Consider the following 15,342-nt stretch of genomic DNA (forward strand, 5'->3'; position numbering starts at 1 on the left):
CTCCATTTCCTATACCAGTGCCAGCAAATCTCCTCCCAGGCCGTCGCACACCACATTCAAAGCTATTGCTGCCAATGCCATCCGCCTCTTTCACGGCTCCACGGCGCATGCGCCCTGCCCTAGCCGATTAGTCGCAGAACGTTTTGGAAGGGACGCGCGCGCGGCCGTGCGGCCAGATATCGGGGGAAAGTACCCGAAAAAAAAAAAGCGCTCGGACACTCGCTGTTGCAAACACTCATGCCATGTACCGCGTTGAAACTCTACTGGTAGCTTGACGTCGGTGCGGTGCTGAAAACGTGCGTAAGACTGCAACTCTACTTTGAAACAGAAAAGGGCCAGGGCTTGGTCCGGACTGCACCGTTAACCACGTAGTTGCCGCCTTGCATTGACGGCTGTCAAATTTATCGATAAACCCCTGCGTTACACTTGGGCAACACTTCAAAAACACGTTGCTGAAGCAGTCTTCTTGCAGCGTCGGCCCACTGTTGCTGGTGGTGGCAGCGCGTGCCTGACTTCATGTACTGTTTTAAGGCGTGGTAACATTCGCTCTATATACTAGACCGACAAGACGCTGACACCGACGATTGGCCGACTATTCAGCACTGTATCACTGAGACCATTTGACCGTAATAGGCCGACAACGACGCAACCGACGGGTACGAGTTGTCATATAGCGCGACGGGCTTTCGTGTCGACAGCACCGACAAAATCAGCATGCCGACGTGATAGCTTGACCGAACCCTACGTGATCAGCCGTCGAACCGACAATGCGATAGCTGCAGCTCATCCACTTGTAAATATAATTATTCGCACTCAAATTGCATCATCATGCCCTTGAAGTTGAAATGCATGAGCTTCCGCCCTCTCAAGCCGTGCACGTGAAGTTGAGTCAATGTTGATCCCGTGTAGCAAAGCTTGAGTTAGGCGTTTAAAAACTGGACTAAAAATGCACAGCAGGCACTTCGACCTGCACAATAGGTATCGCTGTCCCATGTGGCCATGCATTACGCTTTTAGCGCTGCAATTATTATATTGAAGACCATTCGTTAAAGTGAGTCATTTGCAACATTTAGGCATGCTATACACTTTTTTTATATCAAGACTGCTTACGGCACATGGTACATAGACTAGTATATACCCGTATTCAAACACACTATGAACAGTGCACACTGCATTACGTTGCACAGAGAGCCACAATAAAAAGAAAACTTAACATGTTTATATATTATCGTGATTTCTTCGTTCCACAGTTATGATTTTGAAGACTAAATGTAACATGTTGAACCATAAACGTTGGAGGTCTCAGGCTCATGTGACGGCAGCACTTTTTTTGTGTGTGTGATTCTTGTCTCCCTAAGAGGTAACACAATTTTGTCATTTTGTTTGTGTGACTGGCACCCTAATTTCTGTATAAAATATATTTTTTAAACATACTCAACATGGTAGCTAAGAGAACAGTTACAAGGGCATGAGGCCTTTTTTTTTCAGTTTATCTCAACTTCCCCAAAATTACGCTTACTGCAGTTTTTAACTGCAAGTATGATGTAATGTGAGCTCAACTATGCAACAGGTAACCTCTGGCTGATTGAACCAGTTATTTTGTGAAATGATTCAGTAATTTGTACACTTCCTTCGTTTTCATTTTTATATAATGTAATTTGTGTAGCCATTCAGTGTGTTCATTGCAGTATTCATCTTGAGGCCATAACTATGCACAACTGTGCAACAAAAGTGTGTGTGTGTGCATGCGTGCGTGTGACCCTGCCGGGACCGCACTGTGCAACGAAGAGACTGGAAAATACCAGAGAAGAGCACAGGATTGTTTTTGAGTTGTGGTATCCTGCTGCGCATAGCGCTGCCATGTTTGCCGAAGATTGTTGTCACAGTATTCTGTACAAAATAAGTGTTTCTCTAAAAAGTGTTCGAAAGGTCAGAAGTAATTTAAGGGCTCCTATAATACAGGAGCCCTGCTAAGGTGCGGCAAGTGATCTGGCCACTTGGAAACTTTGACCTATACTGTGCATTTTTCAGATGTAAGAATCGGTACCGTGATTAGCTTGCCACCTTAAGGCGAAGCTTTAGCTCAGGAACTCTCATCCGCATACAATTTACCATGCACTGAGCAAATTTTGATTATTTCTCTCTCATAAAAGTTAAAGTTAAACTTTACTGACTATTGGGAGCAGATATTTTATCTAGCCCCCCCCCCCTCTTTTCCTTTTAACAGAAACTGCTAAAAATTTGAATTTTTTTAATGAAGTGTGAAGTTTATGTTTGTGTGTCTGCACTGATAACAGATATTGCTATGCTGTGGACTGCACCAATTTGGATGTCCAGAGTAAACAAAATTGCCTTATTTTCTGCTGCTTTAAAAGTTAACAGGGTTTTCAAAATAGGAATTTTATAAAACTCGCATAAATAATATAATGACTTCATGTAGGCTATAAAGAAATGGCGCCATACTTTGTCCATTAAGGACACTTCAATAAACACAGTTTACAGAATTGAAGTACCAGTTTTTGTACCAATTTACAGCACCTTCCATCAAAACTTCGAAGCCCTAACTCAAAAGTCTTCTTCGAATGGTTGACGTAATTAAATTTTCTCTCTCAAAAAAGACAAATTACAATTAAATGGCTCAGCTGTTGCCCAAGTGATGGGACTTCAGCATTTCACATTCAGTGTTTGAATAGGGAAATCAAAGCTGGTTTCAGGCTGAAACTTCCCCCTAAATGTTGTGCAGGTTTGTTTACAGACCCATCAGAGGACATAAAGCGCCCTAGGCCTCGTGGTCCGCACAAGATTCCTTTGAAGATGCTGTACAAGAAGAAAAGGGAACACGAAACGGTAGGACCTAGCAATACGTCAGTTTCACTGCAAGTTTCACTATGGCTCAAGGCTCATTGTTCATAGTAGTCTTTAGCTGGCTGAAGGGCAACTATGGTAAGAAGTACGGTATGTCATGTGTTCAACACGAGAAAGCTTGCTTAGCTGTCAAGGTCATAAGACAAGGAGGTGAGAAGAGAAAGATTCTACAGTAGGAGTTGGGAAGCGCCCCCCAAAGTTCCCCTAGAATTCCCTGGAAAACTGCTCTATGCAATTCTCCTCTGCGCTCCCCTCAATGTTGCCTTGAACCAGAGTACGGCGGGATAGCAGCAATGACAACTTTCATCTTGCTTGGGTGAGGTCGTTGTGCATGGGCTCTGAATGCAGTGACATCGGTCAGCTGTGTGCCTTGGTTTTAAACAATGGGTGTGAGTGACTGTGCCACATCACATGTTGAGTGCACTTTCATTAAAAGATACACTAGCTTTTTTTTTTACTTTTAGTAGATGGTTTCCAAATCGTGGTGACCAAGATGTGCTTCCAGATCTTGCAATCACTTCCAACGCTTGCAGTGTACAAAATCAGGGCCTTCAAGATTAGCTTCCGTTATTCCGAACAAGCCGTCACCTGGGTTACGATTTGGATGCCACCTATGAAGCAGTAATCCTATTAGAGTGATTTCATTATAGTGAGGGTTTGCTGTAGTTGAGTGATACCCATCGTATACAGAGCTGGAGACCATGGAGTTTCCTACTGAAATTGCTACATAAGGGAAATTTGGCACTGTCATCATTCAGCTACCATGAGAATGGTGTGTGTGTATGACCTTCAGGCTCGTGGTCTTAAACGTTAATGTAGCTTTATTACGCTCTACCTTTTTCAATTTCTAAGCAGTAATATCTTTCTAAACACACGAAGGCAATAAGCTTCTGTGCACATATATAATCCTTGCAAATTTGTTGCATTTATAATACAATATTTTGTTGAAGCTGATCAACTTGTAAAGTTGCAAAGCCGTTTGAAGCCAGAAGGACCAATTTTAGGCAAATTCGTGCACAACATATCATTCTCACACTGGCTGAAGCGCCATACTTGCAGCCAGCATAATGAATGCAGTGATGATGAACATGAACGCAATGATGATGTGTGTGCTTCTGCACTGTTTTTACCACACTCCTGTAGGTAGCCACCATGTTTCATTACATGGGAAACTTCCATTGCTTGCCTCAGCTGCCTTTGTTTACAGTGGCAGCACATGGCACCGGTGCGTCACAGCAAGCCAACATTTTGGCGTTTGTCATCAAAAATGACTCGGTGAATGACATGAAACTTTGGCTAAAGGCTTCAAACATCATGAAACTGTCTCATATCCATCTTTCCAAGCTCATTATGCCTTGTCCAATTGGTGTAAATGTCACTGTATGATGTATGTACTGAAAGGCAGGGATACAAACTGCATTCCAAGATGCTTTAGCGCATTTAATTTTCCCCCTTCGAACAGTCAGAATCAGTGTCTTCTGGTATTTGTTCGTTTTTTACCTGCCGACCACTTTGAAGCCACAGCTTGTCATTTTTTGGGTTCAGTAACCTTTTTCAGCGCAATGTCATCTGATTACTTAATTTCTACTTAATTGCATGCGAGTGGGCCTAGTTGGGGTAGATTTGTTTTTGCCACATTTCAGGCTTCGAACATAGATGTCAAGTTTTGTATAGAGTGCAAATAAAAGACATAGTATCGCTTGTTGCTTGTTGATGTTGTGGCTCGTAGTGATACATTCAGCTTCAGACATTCATATGCAGTCAATGCTAGCCAACCGTTGATCAGCATACTCACTAATGAGCACACTCATTTCTTGTACATCAGCAGTTTATTAAGTGTTAGTGGGAGTCTTAGTGAGTTTGAGTGAGTGAGGGTGGATGTTAGTGGATATAGAGTAGAAATATGTTTAAGAGTGAGCTAGTGCCTGTTGGCCACCATATTTTTCCTAGGAGTCTGACTGATAAAAAATAATTTCTACAAAGAAGCACATGTTGGTTATGTGTACTTGAAACTATAGCTCAAAAACTACACAAAATGAAAAGAAGACAAGGCAGACAAAGCGTTGAAAGTGCACTCTGTCTTTTCTTTGTTTCACCTGGTGCATTTTTCGCACTGTAGTTTTAATAACAGTTGCTAAAATGTTCCTTGCAAAACATTGGTGTGAGGTAGATAGTGGTCTGACATTTTAGGCTGGGGTTACGGTGCAAAGAAACAAGGACAAAGAACACGTAACAAGGCAGAATCTGCAGTCAAGAAGAGTTAGCAATTAACATCGTTCACGAGCAGTCAGGTGTGGTAATTTTTTTTCTATGCCTATTCATTGTGCCACAGCAGTCAGTCTGCTAACTGACTATATGTGTGTATTACGTGTAGGTAGCAGCACTTGTAAGGCTGCTACCTGAAAGAGTTTTCTGTGCTGCACTATACATCATTATTCCACACTCGTGTTTCAGTTGTCTCTGATTAATATGATAGGAAGCGCATTTTATTTAGCAGCAAACCAGCTCTCAGTTACAGTGGGCTGGCCAACAGGTCAAATTTTTTTGGTCACGCAGAAGTGGCCCTGTGCCAGTGCATGAATGAATGCACAGTGGTTTGAGGCAGGAATTGCGTTAAAAAAATGATGGTGTTTAACATCCCAAATTAACATTCGAGCTGTAAGAGACCCTGTAATAGGGCTCCCAACCTCAAGTTTGCCGACAGATGAGAGCGCCACTCTTTCCCCTAGCAGCGAGTGGCGTCGTAATTTATCAGCTCTCGAGCACCATGAGGCTCTTGCAGTGCCTGTGATCTTTGCAAAATGTTTCCTCGCATGGCTGTTGTTTCGCAATAGTTTGGCAGTTGAGTACTATTAAGATGCCTGGTACTGCTTTATGGCAACTGCCACAACAGTTACAAAAACACCCGGGCCCTGCATCCACCTTTCAATTTCTAGTTTCCCAGGCAAATGGTATGAAAAGGAATGCAAGCAGGCATGGATAACTGCCGTCTGCAGAATCAGGTTGGAATGTGAAATTTTGCCATTTTACTTAACGCTTGCTATTCGTGGCAGGGTTGTTGCTTCACCTTGTAGCTCAGTCATGAAAGTTTGCTCGGGATGACTAGAATATTGCTGCAGCTCTACTTTGATGTGCTTTGAGTGACGCATTGGGCATCGTCTGATATGCACCTGCAGCATACATTGTCCTTTCTCATGTTTGTTTGACAGTGCGTGTTTGATCAGTAACATTTCTGTTGTAGCAAGTTTCAAACAATTGAGCATCTGAGATTCCCCCTTTACTAATTGAGTGCCTTAGCACAAGCTTATGATTAGGTGGCCCATTCGTATAAAGAATGTGGACCGTACTGTATGGTATCTAGTGTTGCGAGAGGAGGGCAGCAATGGTTTGAATCGCCTTGGCTCTTGGTCATTCTTTAATACCTGTGCAACATGGGTGCTTTCAATCCCGATCAAGCCCGATATTTATAAATTTGTCAGTCACGATCAAGAAGGGTAGCTTTTGCATGGTGCAACAATCTAAATCAAGTCGGTTGAGCTCACTCAGCAGTATGGCGCAGACACCAACCTACGATCGGATCTACTCAATCCGGATCATGCAATATCATCTGAAGTGTCCGTGTCCAGGCACCCAATTCGAACTGGACTTGATAGGGCTCGAAAGTGCCTGAGTGACAGGGGCATAAATTCATCATGGGTTTAGACACCTCAGGGACATAACAGTCATCTTGTCGTACTACATGATAGTAAAATTGTCTGTCTTAGTACTTGTGAGGCAGCTTTCCATGCGAGTTTCTTGACACTTATTTTAGTCTTCGACGAATCCTTTGCCTCTTTCTGTGTTTTCGTTTTTAGTAATATCGCATCACATCATGCCGCTTGCTACACCCATGCAAAGCTGCCACTCCTGTCGAAACTCAGTGGTGGCACCCAGCAGAGGCTGCGAGCACAAATGTCCCCTTTAAAGGGACCCTGAAATGATTTTGACTATTTTGTACAAACGTACCGAGTCGTTAGAGTATGTCCTTCTGATCATAAATTGACGCATCTAAGTGCTCCGCATAAAGCGTGTAATTTAATACAAGGTTTTAAAAATGTCCATCGCTGACGATCACAGCACACTGCTCGGCAGAATTTTCAGCCACCCCTACCCATATCACCCGGTTGATGTCAGTAGAGCGAGCTATCCGATTGGCTGCCCAGGGCACGTCATCGATAATCTTTCCACCTTTATGGTGAACAAATGATGTTCATAATAGTTGGAATGTTAGTTAGTTTTTTTCTATAAAAAGAAAGTAACCAAGATAATGCACAAGAACAATTTCTCACTACACACACAGCAAGCGTCGTCTGTTTGTGTTACAACGTGATCCGTTTTGACGAGAGCTCTACAGCCAGAGTTGGTCTCAGTCTTTTCGTGAGCACTATGATTCGACTTTGTTGTGTTGTGGACTGCAAACATAGCGACTGGCAATATGTCAAGGTGCGACAGCGTATCCCTCTGCAAGGCAATAGACGAGCAGACTGGCTGCAGCGCATTGGACTGCCGCCATCTGATTAGCACCAGGATTTGCGCGTTTGCGGCCATCACTTTACACCGGAAGATTACTAACGCAATAGCGTTTTGTCAGTCCAGCATTAGGGTAAATGCAAGTGCAAGGGAACAGGGCCTGGCCGCTTGACCATGTCGTTTCACGGGATGAGCAGAAGCGCAAATGTGAATGGTCCGCACGGTGCAGCCACCTGATGACACAGCACTAAACCACACACAGTAGCAGTAACGAAATCTATTCTTTGCTGCAGGTGTAAGTTTTTCGCAGGAGTGTAATCGTTAACACACTTCTGTAAATTGTTAATATGTTTTACACTTGGTTAGAGCAATATTAGCTCATTGTTTGGCTGGTTAGGCTCTGCGCCAAAGGGTGGCTGGACTGTGGAGACCGATCAGGCAGCTCATGTACGTCTATTCTAAAGTTCCTTCATCAGCTTAAGTTTATGCCTCTGCCGTTCCATCGAAACGCCCAGCTCGCCTGTGGTTACCAGAATACCAGACACGTTCGGTGCTGCGACAGAATGCTCGTAATGCATGCTGCTTTGATATCTCTTGCTTGGGGTTCACTGCCAAGCAGCTGGCAGAGTTTCGAGAGGCTTCGCACGCTCGCTCCTAGAGAATCGGAAGTCAACGGCACGACGTGCCATCATGACGCAGAGCCAGTGAAGGCGGTGCTTAGCCCCGATCACTTGGCGAATGAGTTGAGGAGAAAATGCATGACTATGAAGCAGGGTAACTTGTAATGGTCCATAGCTCTCTTAATATGAGGCGTTTAACACAAATTGTGGTGCGAATGATTAACTTTAGCTGTACCCTACGCGTCTACAAAATTTGTCCGAACCGTTTCAGCGGCCCTTTAATAATGGACCCCAGTTACATGCGAAAGTGCCCTCAACTGACTGCGTGACATGGTTAAAAACTTTCGCATGCAAAAACGTTAAGTAAATTGGCATGCGAAAGCGAAGAAGCGCGACTTACTCGACTGCCAACAACAGCAGTGGTGCCCGCATGTCTGCTCACTTTTTTGCACTGCCTGCTCGGATATATTTAGAATTTCACGGGCGGGTATTGGCCCTTTGTTTTTGAAGCTGTTGTGGCCCTGAACGGCAGGCTTGTGCATACAAATGCATGGGAAAGACAATCTCGCAGCCAGTGCACCTGTACACAACACGCCTACGCAATCGCAATGCCTGGCGACTTTTTCGTTTGCTCCCACGAGAGGCGCTGCTCAGCAGTGCCCGTAGTGCTGTCTAGCCTAGACTGCGAAGTTTATGGAGGTCTTCGGATATATTTTAACCACTTGAAGTTCTTCAACGTGCATTTAAGAGGAAGCTTTAGCTCTGGCCCAACTAGATGCAGCCTATTCAGGTACATGTAAAACACAGAAACACTTCTCTTAGATAACTGCTCGACCGATTTTAATGATATTTGTTGCATTTGAGAAAGAAAGCTAGGTTGTAGTGATTGTTGGAAGCAGAATTTCAATTTAGGGCCTGAATTTTGTTAAAAATATTTTCAAAAATTCAAACGTTTGAGAAGAATAGAAGCACGAAGTTTGCAAATTAATAGCTCTGCATCAAGAACAGATATCACAGTCCTGTTAACGGCATCTATTAGGACATTCAAAGCGGGCAAATTTGATATGTCAATTTTTATCTTACGTGAATTTGTTACATGGTGTACAAGGGTTCTACAAAAGCTGTATTTCAACTATACTAATTTTTTTTTACATTCATGTGTGACATATTAATTTTGTCTGCTTTAGATGTGCTGTTAGGTGCAGTTCACAGAATTGTGATGTTTTTTTTTTTTTTGCTGACTTACGGAGTTGCAAATTTGGTAGTTTCGTTTTCGGGATATTTGCGATTTTTGCCAATTTTAGTGAAAAATTCGGGACCAACAGTCACTCGGTTTTAAGTTTTTCTTTTAAATGCAGCAAACTTCGTCAAATTTGGTGCGTTGGTAGCGGAGAAAAACGAATTCTCCTTTTACATGTATTTAGGTAGGAGCACCCTAGCTAAAGCTTAATGTGCTCGTGCTGGAGCCCCTATCGAAACCCTATCGCACCCCTATCGAAACGCGGCCGCCGCGACCGGTAAGCGGGCTGCCATTTTGGCACCTAAGCCTTCAGGCGAAAAAAGATGGCTGGTGCTCTGGACGTGCCATCTCACCCAACTAGTCGGAAACACGACGCCAGATGCGAAAGTAATTGTACGTCTGCTTGGTGCAGCTTATAGGTAGCCAGGCTCGCTGTTTTTCGTGAAAGTGACTGGGTTCCTGCGAGGGTTTCTGCAGTTGCCGTTTTCTAAAAAACTGTTTAAATTTCCCGCCAATCGCTCTGATGTACGGGCGCTGCCGCGAAACTCGATCGATAGCGATCGATTAGGAGGAGTGCTATCCCCATCGTCCCTTGAAACGTTCCCAGGGACTGTGTTGATGTTTAGAACGAACGCGAGAGCAGCGCACACGTGGACTATCCTGCAGTGGCGGTTCTCGGCCGAAGCTTTCACCGGCGCTTGGCTGGCACGTCTGGCATCCCGACGACCCTGCACGCGAATGCGGAGGGCGGATTGCGGGTGTTCTTCGGGGCGAAGATCCCGGCCAGAAGGCGTTGTCCCGGCGCGATCTATGCGTCGTTTGGCTGATCCAACGGCCGCGCGGCTGTTGAACGCCAGGCTGAACTAGAGCGTCGCGTCTCGACAAAATGCAAAAGCACCGTCGGTGCGGCAACGACATATCGCGAGTTCGAAGAAACGACGCCGCTTGACTTGTTTTAACCGTCGACCCCGCGAACAGACGTTCACGGGGTTCGGCGACCCGTAGAAGAGCTAGGCCTAAAAAAAAAAGAAATAGATGTGCTCAGTTCGTGAGGCGCCTCGGTCGAGTTTCGCGGGCGTTCGTCGCGGCATGTCGATCGTGGCCGCGGTGTAAGCAGGCACCCGCGGGACATTCTTTTCGTTTCTTTTTTTCCTTTTTTTCTTTTTTTGACGAGCCAAAAGTCGGAGGGATCATCGTTCTCGCGCGTGGTGGGCGCGCCGAAAACGTTGCGCTGGTGGTCTTTTTAGCGTTTATATTTTTTTTTTCACGCACCAGCGTCCATAGTGCGCGCCGCGCTTCAAAATAATAAAATTGCAGGAAAGGACGACTTACTGCGTGACACTTCGCGTGGCTGCAATTGGTCAACCGTAAATTAAAAGAAAGTTGGGGGAAAGGGGAGAGAGGAGTTAGAGCACCAATTGTGTGGGTGTTTGCATACAGAGGTGGATAAACGAGTAGAATACAGCAAAAATCATCATCTCTGAACAGTTTTCTCAGGTGTTTATAGTTTCTTTAAGCTTAAAGGGACACTAAAGGCAAATACTTAGTCGACGTGCACTGTCCAAATAACATTCCAGAAACCTCGCAACGCTTGTTTCGTGCCAAGAAAATGCTTAGTTTACGAGAAATTTACATCTGCGGAGCCCGAATACCTTTTTCGAAATTTAAATCTCCCACCACCTAACCAGGGAAGTGGTGACGTTGCATACTCCATCACCACCCTTTGCTACCGTAGGTGAGTAAAACGGCGCTCGACAGATGGCGGCGGCGCCGCTGCAGCTGCTTTGTGGTCAAGTGGCGTAGACCATTTGGGCATCCCGCGACATCGCATGGAAGTTGAATTCTCTGCTACTTGCAGTTCGTGCTAGTTTCGCGAGCCATCAAAACCAGCGAAGCACTACGCAATAACAACTGATACGCGAAAGTGTGGGCGGCGCGGAGTCGAGCAAAAACGAAACCTTTAGATCGCCTGCATCATCGTTGAGGGAAATTTCAATGATTTCTTTTTTTCTAAAAGCAAAACAAAACTAGACAAGTAGCATTTTATTTCGTCTTATAATACAATACAAGGATGTTTTGTGTAACGAGTGGTTGAGTACTAGCGACAGAATTTAACTGAGGAGTGCTTTCATCATTGGGCAAGTACTTGTATGTCCCAGGGGAGTCTCTAAACATGTCCTGCATTTGCCTCCATTTCTCGATTATCAAGGCTCTGTTCGTGATAATATTCACGCCTTAGAGATTCTCGAGCACTAATCTATCACTTTGGCTTGACTTAATATGTGCCTTTAGTGTCCCTTTAATTATCTTTCTTTGATGGCCTACTACCTCTCTTGTTTTCTATCTCCATTTTACTGTAATAGCCTGACTGTTGTTTGAGCACGTAAATTGACTAGCATGTGCTACCCAAAAAGAACTCGTGTTATATTGGTAATTGTATTACTTTCACCACAATTCAACTTCGTTCAATTTGATCTGAAACTTCAGTCGACAGACCATTCACATGCACATTAAGTTGTAAGTTTTGAGAGACCAGTAGGAAATTTCGTGGGTGCAGTGGAACACTACAGGTAGGGCCAGCTTCATTGTTCGTGGCATTGTTTTCCATGCCCCAGCTCCAAGAGACTGAACTTGAGACTTTGCGGCGCAAGATCCTCGACTTTCTGGGCAGCCTTGACGGCGAGCGGCGGGCATTCCTTATGGCCGATTTGGAGAAGGAGACGCTGGCAGCCGCCCTGACGTGGGACCCAGAGACACGAGAACATCTGCTCTTTGCCTTGCCATTCCCTGACGCCAAGATCGACATTGCTTTTGGTACTGAATGCTTTAGCCTTTAACCATATGGTGTGTTAGCGCTGAAGGCTGTTTCACATGTAGCAGATGGGGAGGAAATTTCTGCTGCCGCAGGTGTTGCTCGGCAACTTTTGTTGACACCTTTGACATGTAATGGCAACAGTGCAATTCCTGTTGGAGCGACATCCAATGTGGCCCCCTTCTCATAAAGTATTCACACCTGCATCGTTACAATAAAAGCAACGTGGAAGCAAGTCAAATGTTTTCATTTTGTCATTTTATTTAACAATGGAATAAGTATCGTGTTCTGTGGCATTTTAAAGCACTTAACATTTGGGTTTGCTTAGTTTGCAGCTGCGGTGCGGAACAGCGCCACTATGACAACAGGAGGTAATATAGTTCACATCAAAGTGGCAGCTTGGGTGAGTTGGTGACTCAGTATCGACATGTGTGCACAGCGCGAAAGATGAGGACTGAAGGAAGAACACAACACAGACGCTGAACACAACACAACGCCTTTGTTGTATTCTTCCTTCAGTCCTCGTCTTCTGCGCTGTGCGAACATGTCGACTTCACATCAGGTAGTTGCTGTCGCCCTGCCCACAATCGTGCTGATTGCTGTGACTCCACAACAGCTCAGCCAACTTGACGGCGCCCTGTCAGAGGGGGAGAGGGGGGGGGTGCAGCACTCACGAAACCATGGAAATCTCTGTGTAGCCAAGTGAAAGCTGTGCCTTGTGAAACAGCCTTGAGAAGGAATCTATGTGTTGAATTCTAATTGAAGGTGCACATTTGGTCTTGCCATTCACATATTTATTTGTGCTGTTTTGTATTGATCACTGTTATGGGTTCAGTCAGCTTTCGACCTGCCCATAGACTGCATCACTAAAACTAGCTAGCCATACAGTTTGTCGCTATAATTATCAGACCGAAATCAGGCTCAAACGTCTGCAAGCAGTGCCAATGCAGTGTTTCTTCCAGCATGGGGAATGATATGGGCTAGCACATGGATTTGTCTAAACATTGCCCAATTGGTCTGAAATTTGTCCTTCTGGCTTCAGATGAACTTCTCATTTCTTGTCTTAACTTAATATTGTCACCTCAGATTTGCAAATTTCTGACATTGTATACAATGTTTTCAGAACAGTACGAAAACATTCTTTCGTTAAGGTATGTTTAAAATATTTGAAACGCTACCTGCAATTATTGTCACTGCACGAAGGCCATCCAGACCTAGCGCATTCTCAGAAGCGTCGAGACTTGTTTACACTCAAAATCACATGACAGCAAGAAGTGGTCACCGTAGGACATACCATTGCTCTAAAGAAATATTGCGGGATAAGCACAGAACGCCGCAAAACAACAAAGAACAATAAAAGAAGCCATTCCAAATCGTAAATAAATCTATGTATGACCCATCATTCCCGTCGTCATTGAATGACTATTGTGACAGACTTCCTTATAGCAGTTTTAGTAAGAAACTCTATGTAGCTAGCTGCCTTATCCAGTGGCCATAGTCAATTCAAGCACAAATCTGGATGCTGTCACAGTGCTTCAACAATTGCGGTAGTCGTAAAGCACTGACAGATGCACTGACGCAAGGTTCTCTGTGAGCAACTCGAAAGAAGCTGTGTTGTTGACAAGTAGGACTAATCCTAGACAGTTTCAACCCAAACTGTTACGACGAGGGGGGGGGGGGGTGCAGATAGGGCATGAAGGTTAAGGGGTTGAACAGATTTTGCACCATGACTCACTATTCCTTCATTTTGTTTACAAGATGGCTTCCTGCCTCGGGTGGTCGAGCTGGCACGCTTTGCTGGCAACCGCCAGACAAAGGTGGCAGCCTGCGAGCTACTTCATGCCCTGGTCCTCTATGCTGTGGGCACAGGTGTACAGAACACTGAGAGAAGGGCCAAGGTATGTGTCTCAACCCTTTAATTAACATTTTTTAAAAATATATTTCGAAAATATTGAATCTTTTGAAGTGCTCAATTAAATCAGCACGTCAATGCACACACAAAAATCGATTCAAATGGATGCTTTTCTTCGGAAAGCAACACTAAATATTGCTTTACTCAAGAAGAAATTTGGCCTCACCGTACAGTTTGCAGCCAGTACAGTCCACTTCCGTTTATTTGACCTCGATAGGACTGATGAAATTGGTCAAATTATCCAGCGGGTCAAATTAAATCGCAAGCCAAGAAAACGCCAGAACACACCGCCCTGTTCTAACTTACCTCCGAATAAAATGCATGCCCACTTTCTGTGGCCAAAGTAGAAAACTAACATAGAATTTACATTGAAGTTCCTAAACAAAGAAATATAATGAGCACCCAATGTTTAGCAAGAAGAATGGGCAGGGTCCTAATACAAGTTGCACAATGGTGGCCAGTTTCGTTAAGTCAGTTTTGCCACTATACAGCCACAGTGTGCGCTAAAACTCACAAACACCATCAAGGCAGTTATGGCTTCTTAGCCGTTCGCACCTTGCAGGCAATCTACAGCCCTATTTTCTTGGGAAAAGAAAATGCCAAGCATTACAGTTAGGTAAATAATGTAATCGGGATTTGTGAGTTACCGGTATTGCTTGAAAATCTTCCTAGAGTAGGCCTAAGATAGGCATTTTCGATGGGAGATTTTTCGATGCGTGTTCAACGTATTCACTGTCCCCGAAGCTCTGCCTAGACGTGCTGTCACTAAAATGTCCCCAGCATGCCGAGACGCGCTGCCACTCTCTACAGGAAAAACGCATTCCAGCCGTAGAAGATTAAAGAATTCACCGGACCTGTACTGCCATCCACCGACCAAAACATCACTTAAGCCTTGGATGAGCATCGCTTGTCCTAACCAGTCAGGGGTAGAACAAATTTCACTTGGACGAGCTGGTGTTAAAGAACTGTATGCTGCAACTTCGAAGCAGCTGGTAAGGCCTAGCTTTGGTGCTTGCTCATCACGGAGCCAACAGCAGTGGGCAGTAATGAGCTGCTTGCGTCATCGAGGCGAAAACGTCCGTCGAGGCAAAAACACTGCTGCTAGTGCCTTGGTGCATTCATTCCTTAAGGAAAATTGCATTTTCGCACGTTCTGCGAATGGCAGGAAATAGTTTCGTGAAGTGCACTGCCGCATGCACAGATCAGCCCAGAAAGTTCATTGTATTTATCTCATCGAGGTAAAATTTGCCCAGACATTTGCCCATTGTACCCGACAGTCCATTAAAAGTAAAATTTATTGCATTCGTAATACAGGCAGACCAAACTAAGTGAGATGAATGGTCTGTTATATCCTAAGGTATAGTGTATCCGCGCGGATCCGTTG

General features: G+C 44.6%; 1 protein-coding gene across 1 annotated transcript in view; it reads left to right on the forward strand.

Moving 5' to 3' along the window:
• The window catches only part of LOC142590176 (DNA-dependent protein kinase catalytic subunit-like), a 202,163-nt gene that overhangs the window by 35,663 nt on the left and 151,158 nt on the right, over positions 1-15,342 (forward strand). Inside the window, exons 23-25 of the mRNA XM_075702071.1 lie at positions 2,744-2,847; positions 11,850-12,048; positions 13,805-13,944. Coding sequence (XP_075558186.1) covers positions 2,744-2,847; positions 11,850-12,048; positions 13,805-13,944 — 443 coding nt within the window. The remainder of the gene's footprint in view (positions 1-2,743; positions 2,848-11,849; positions 12,049-13,804; positions 13,945-15,342) is intronic.

The sequence above is a fragment of the Dermacentor variabilis genome, chromosome 8 (genome assembly GCF_050947875.1).
Source record: "Dermacentor variabilis isolate Ectoservices chromosome 8, ASM5094787v1, whole genome shotgun sequence".
NCBI lineage: Eukaryota > Metazoa > Arthropoda > Arachnida > Ixodida > Ixodidae > Dermacentor > Dermacentor variabilis.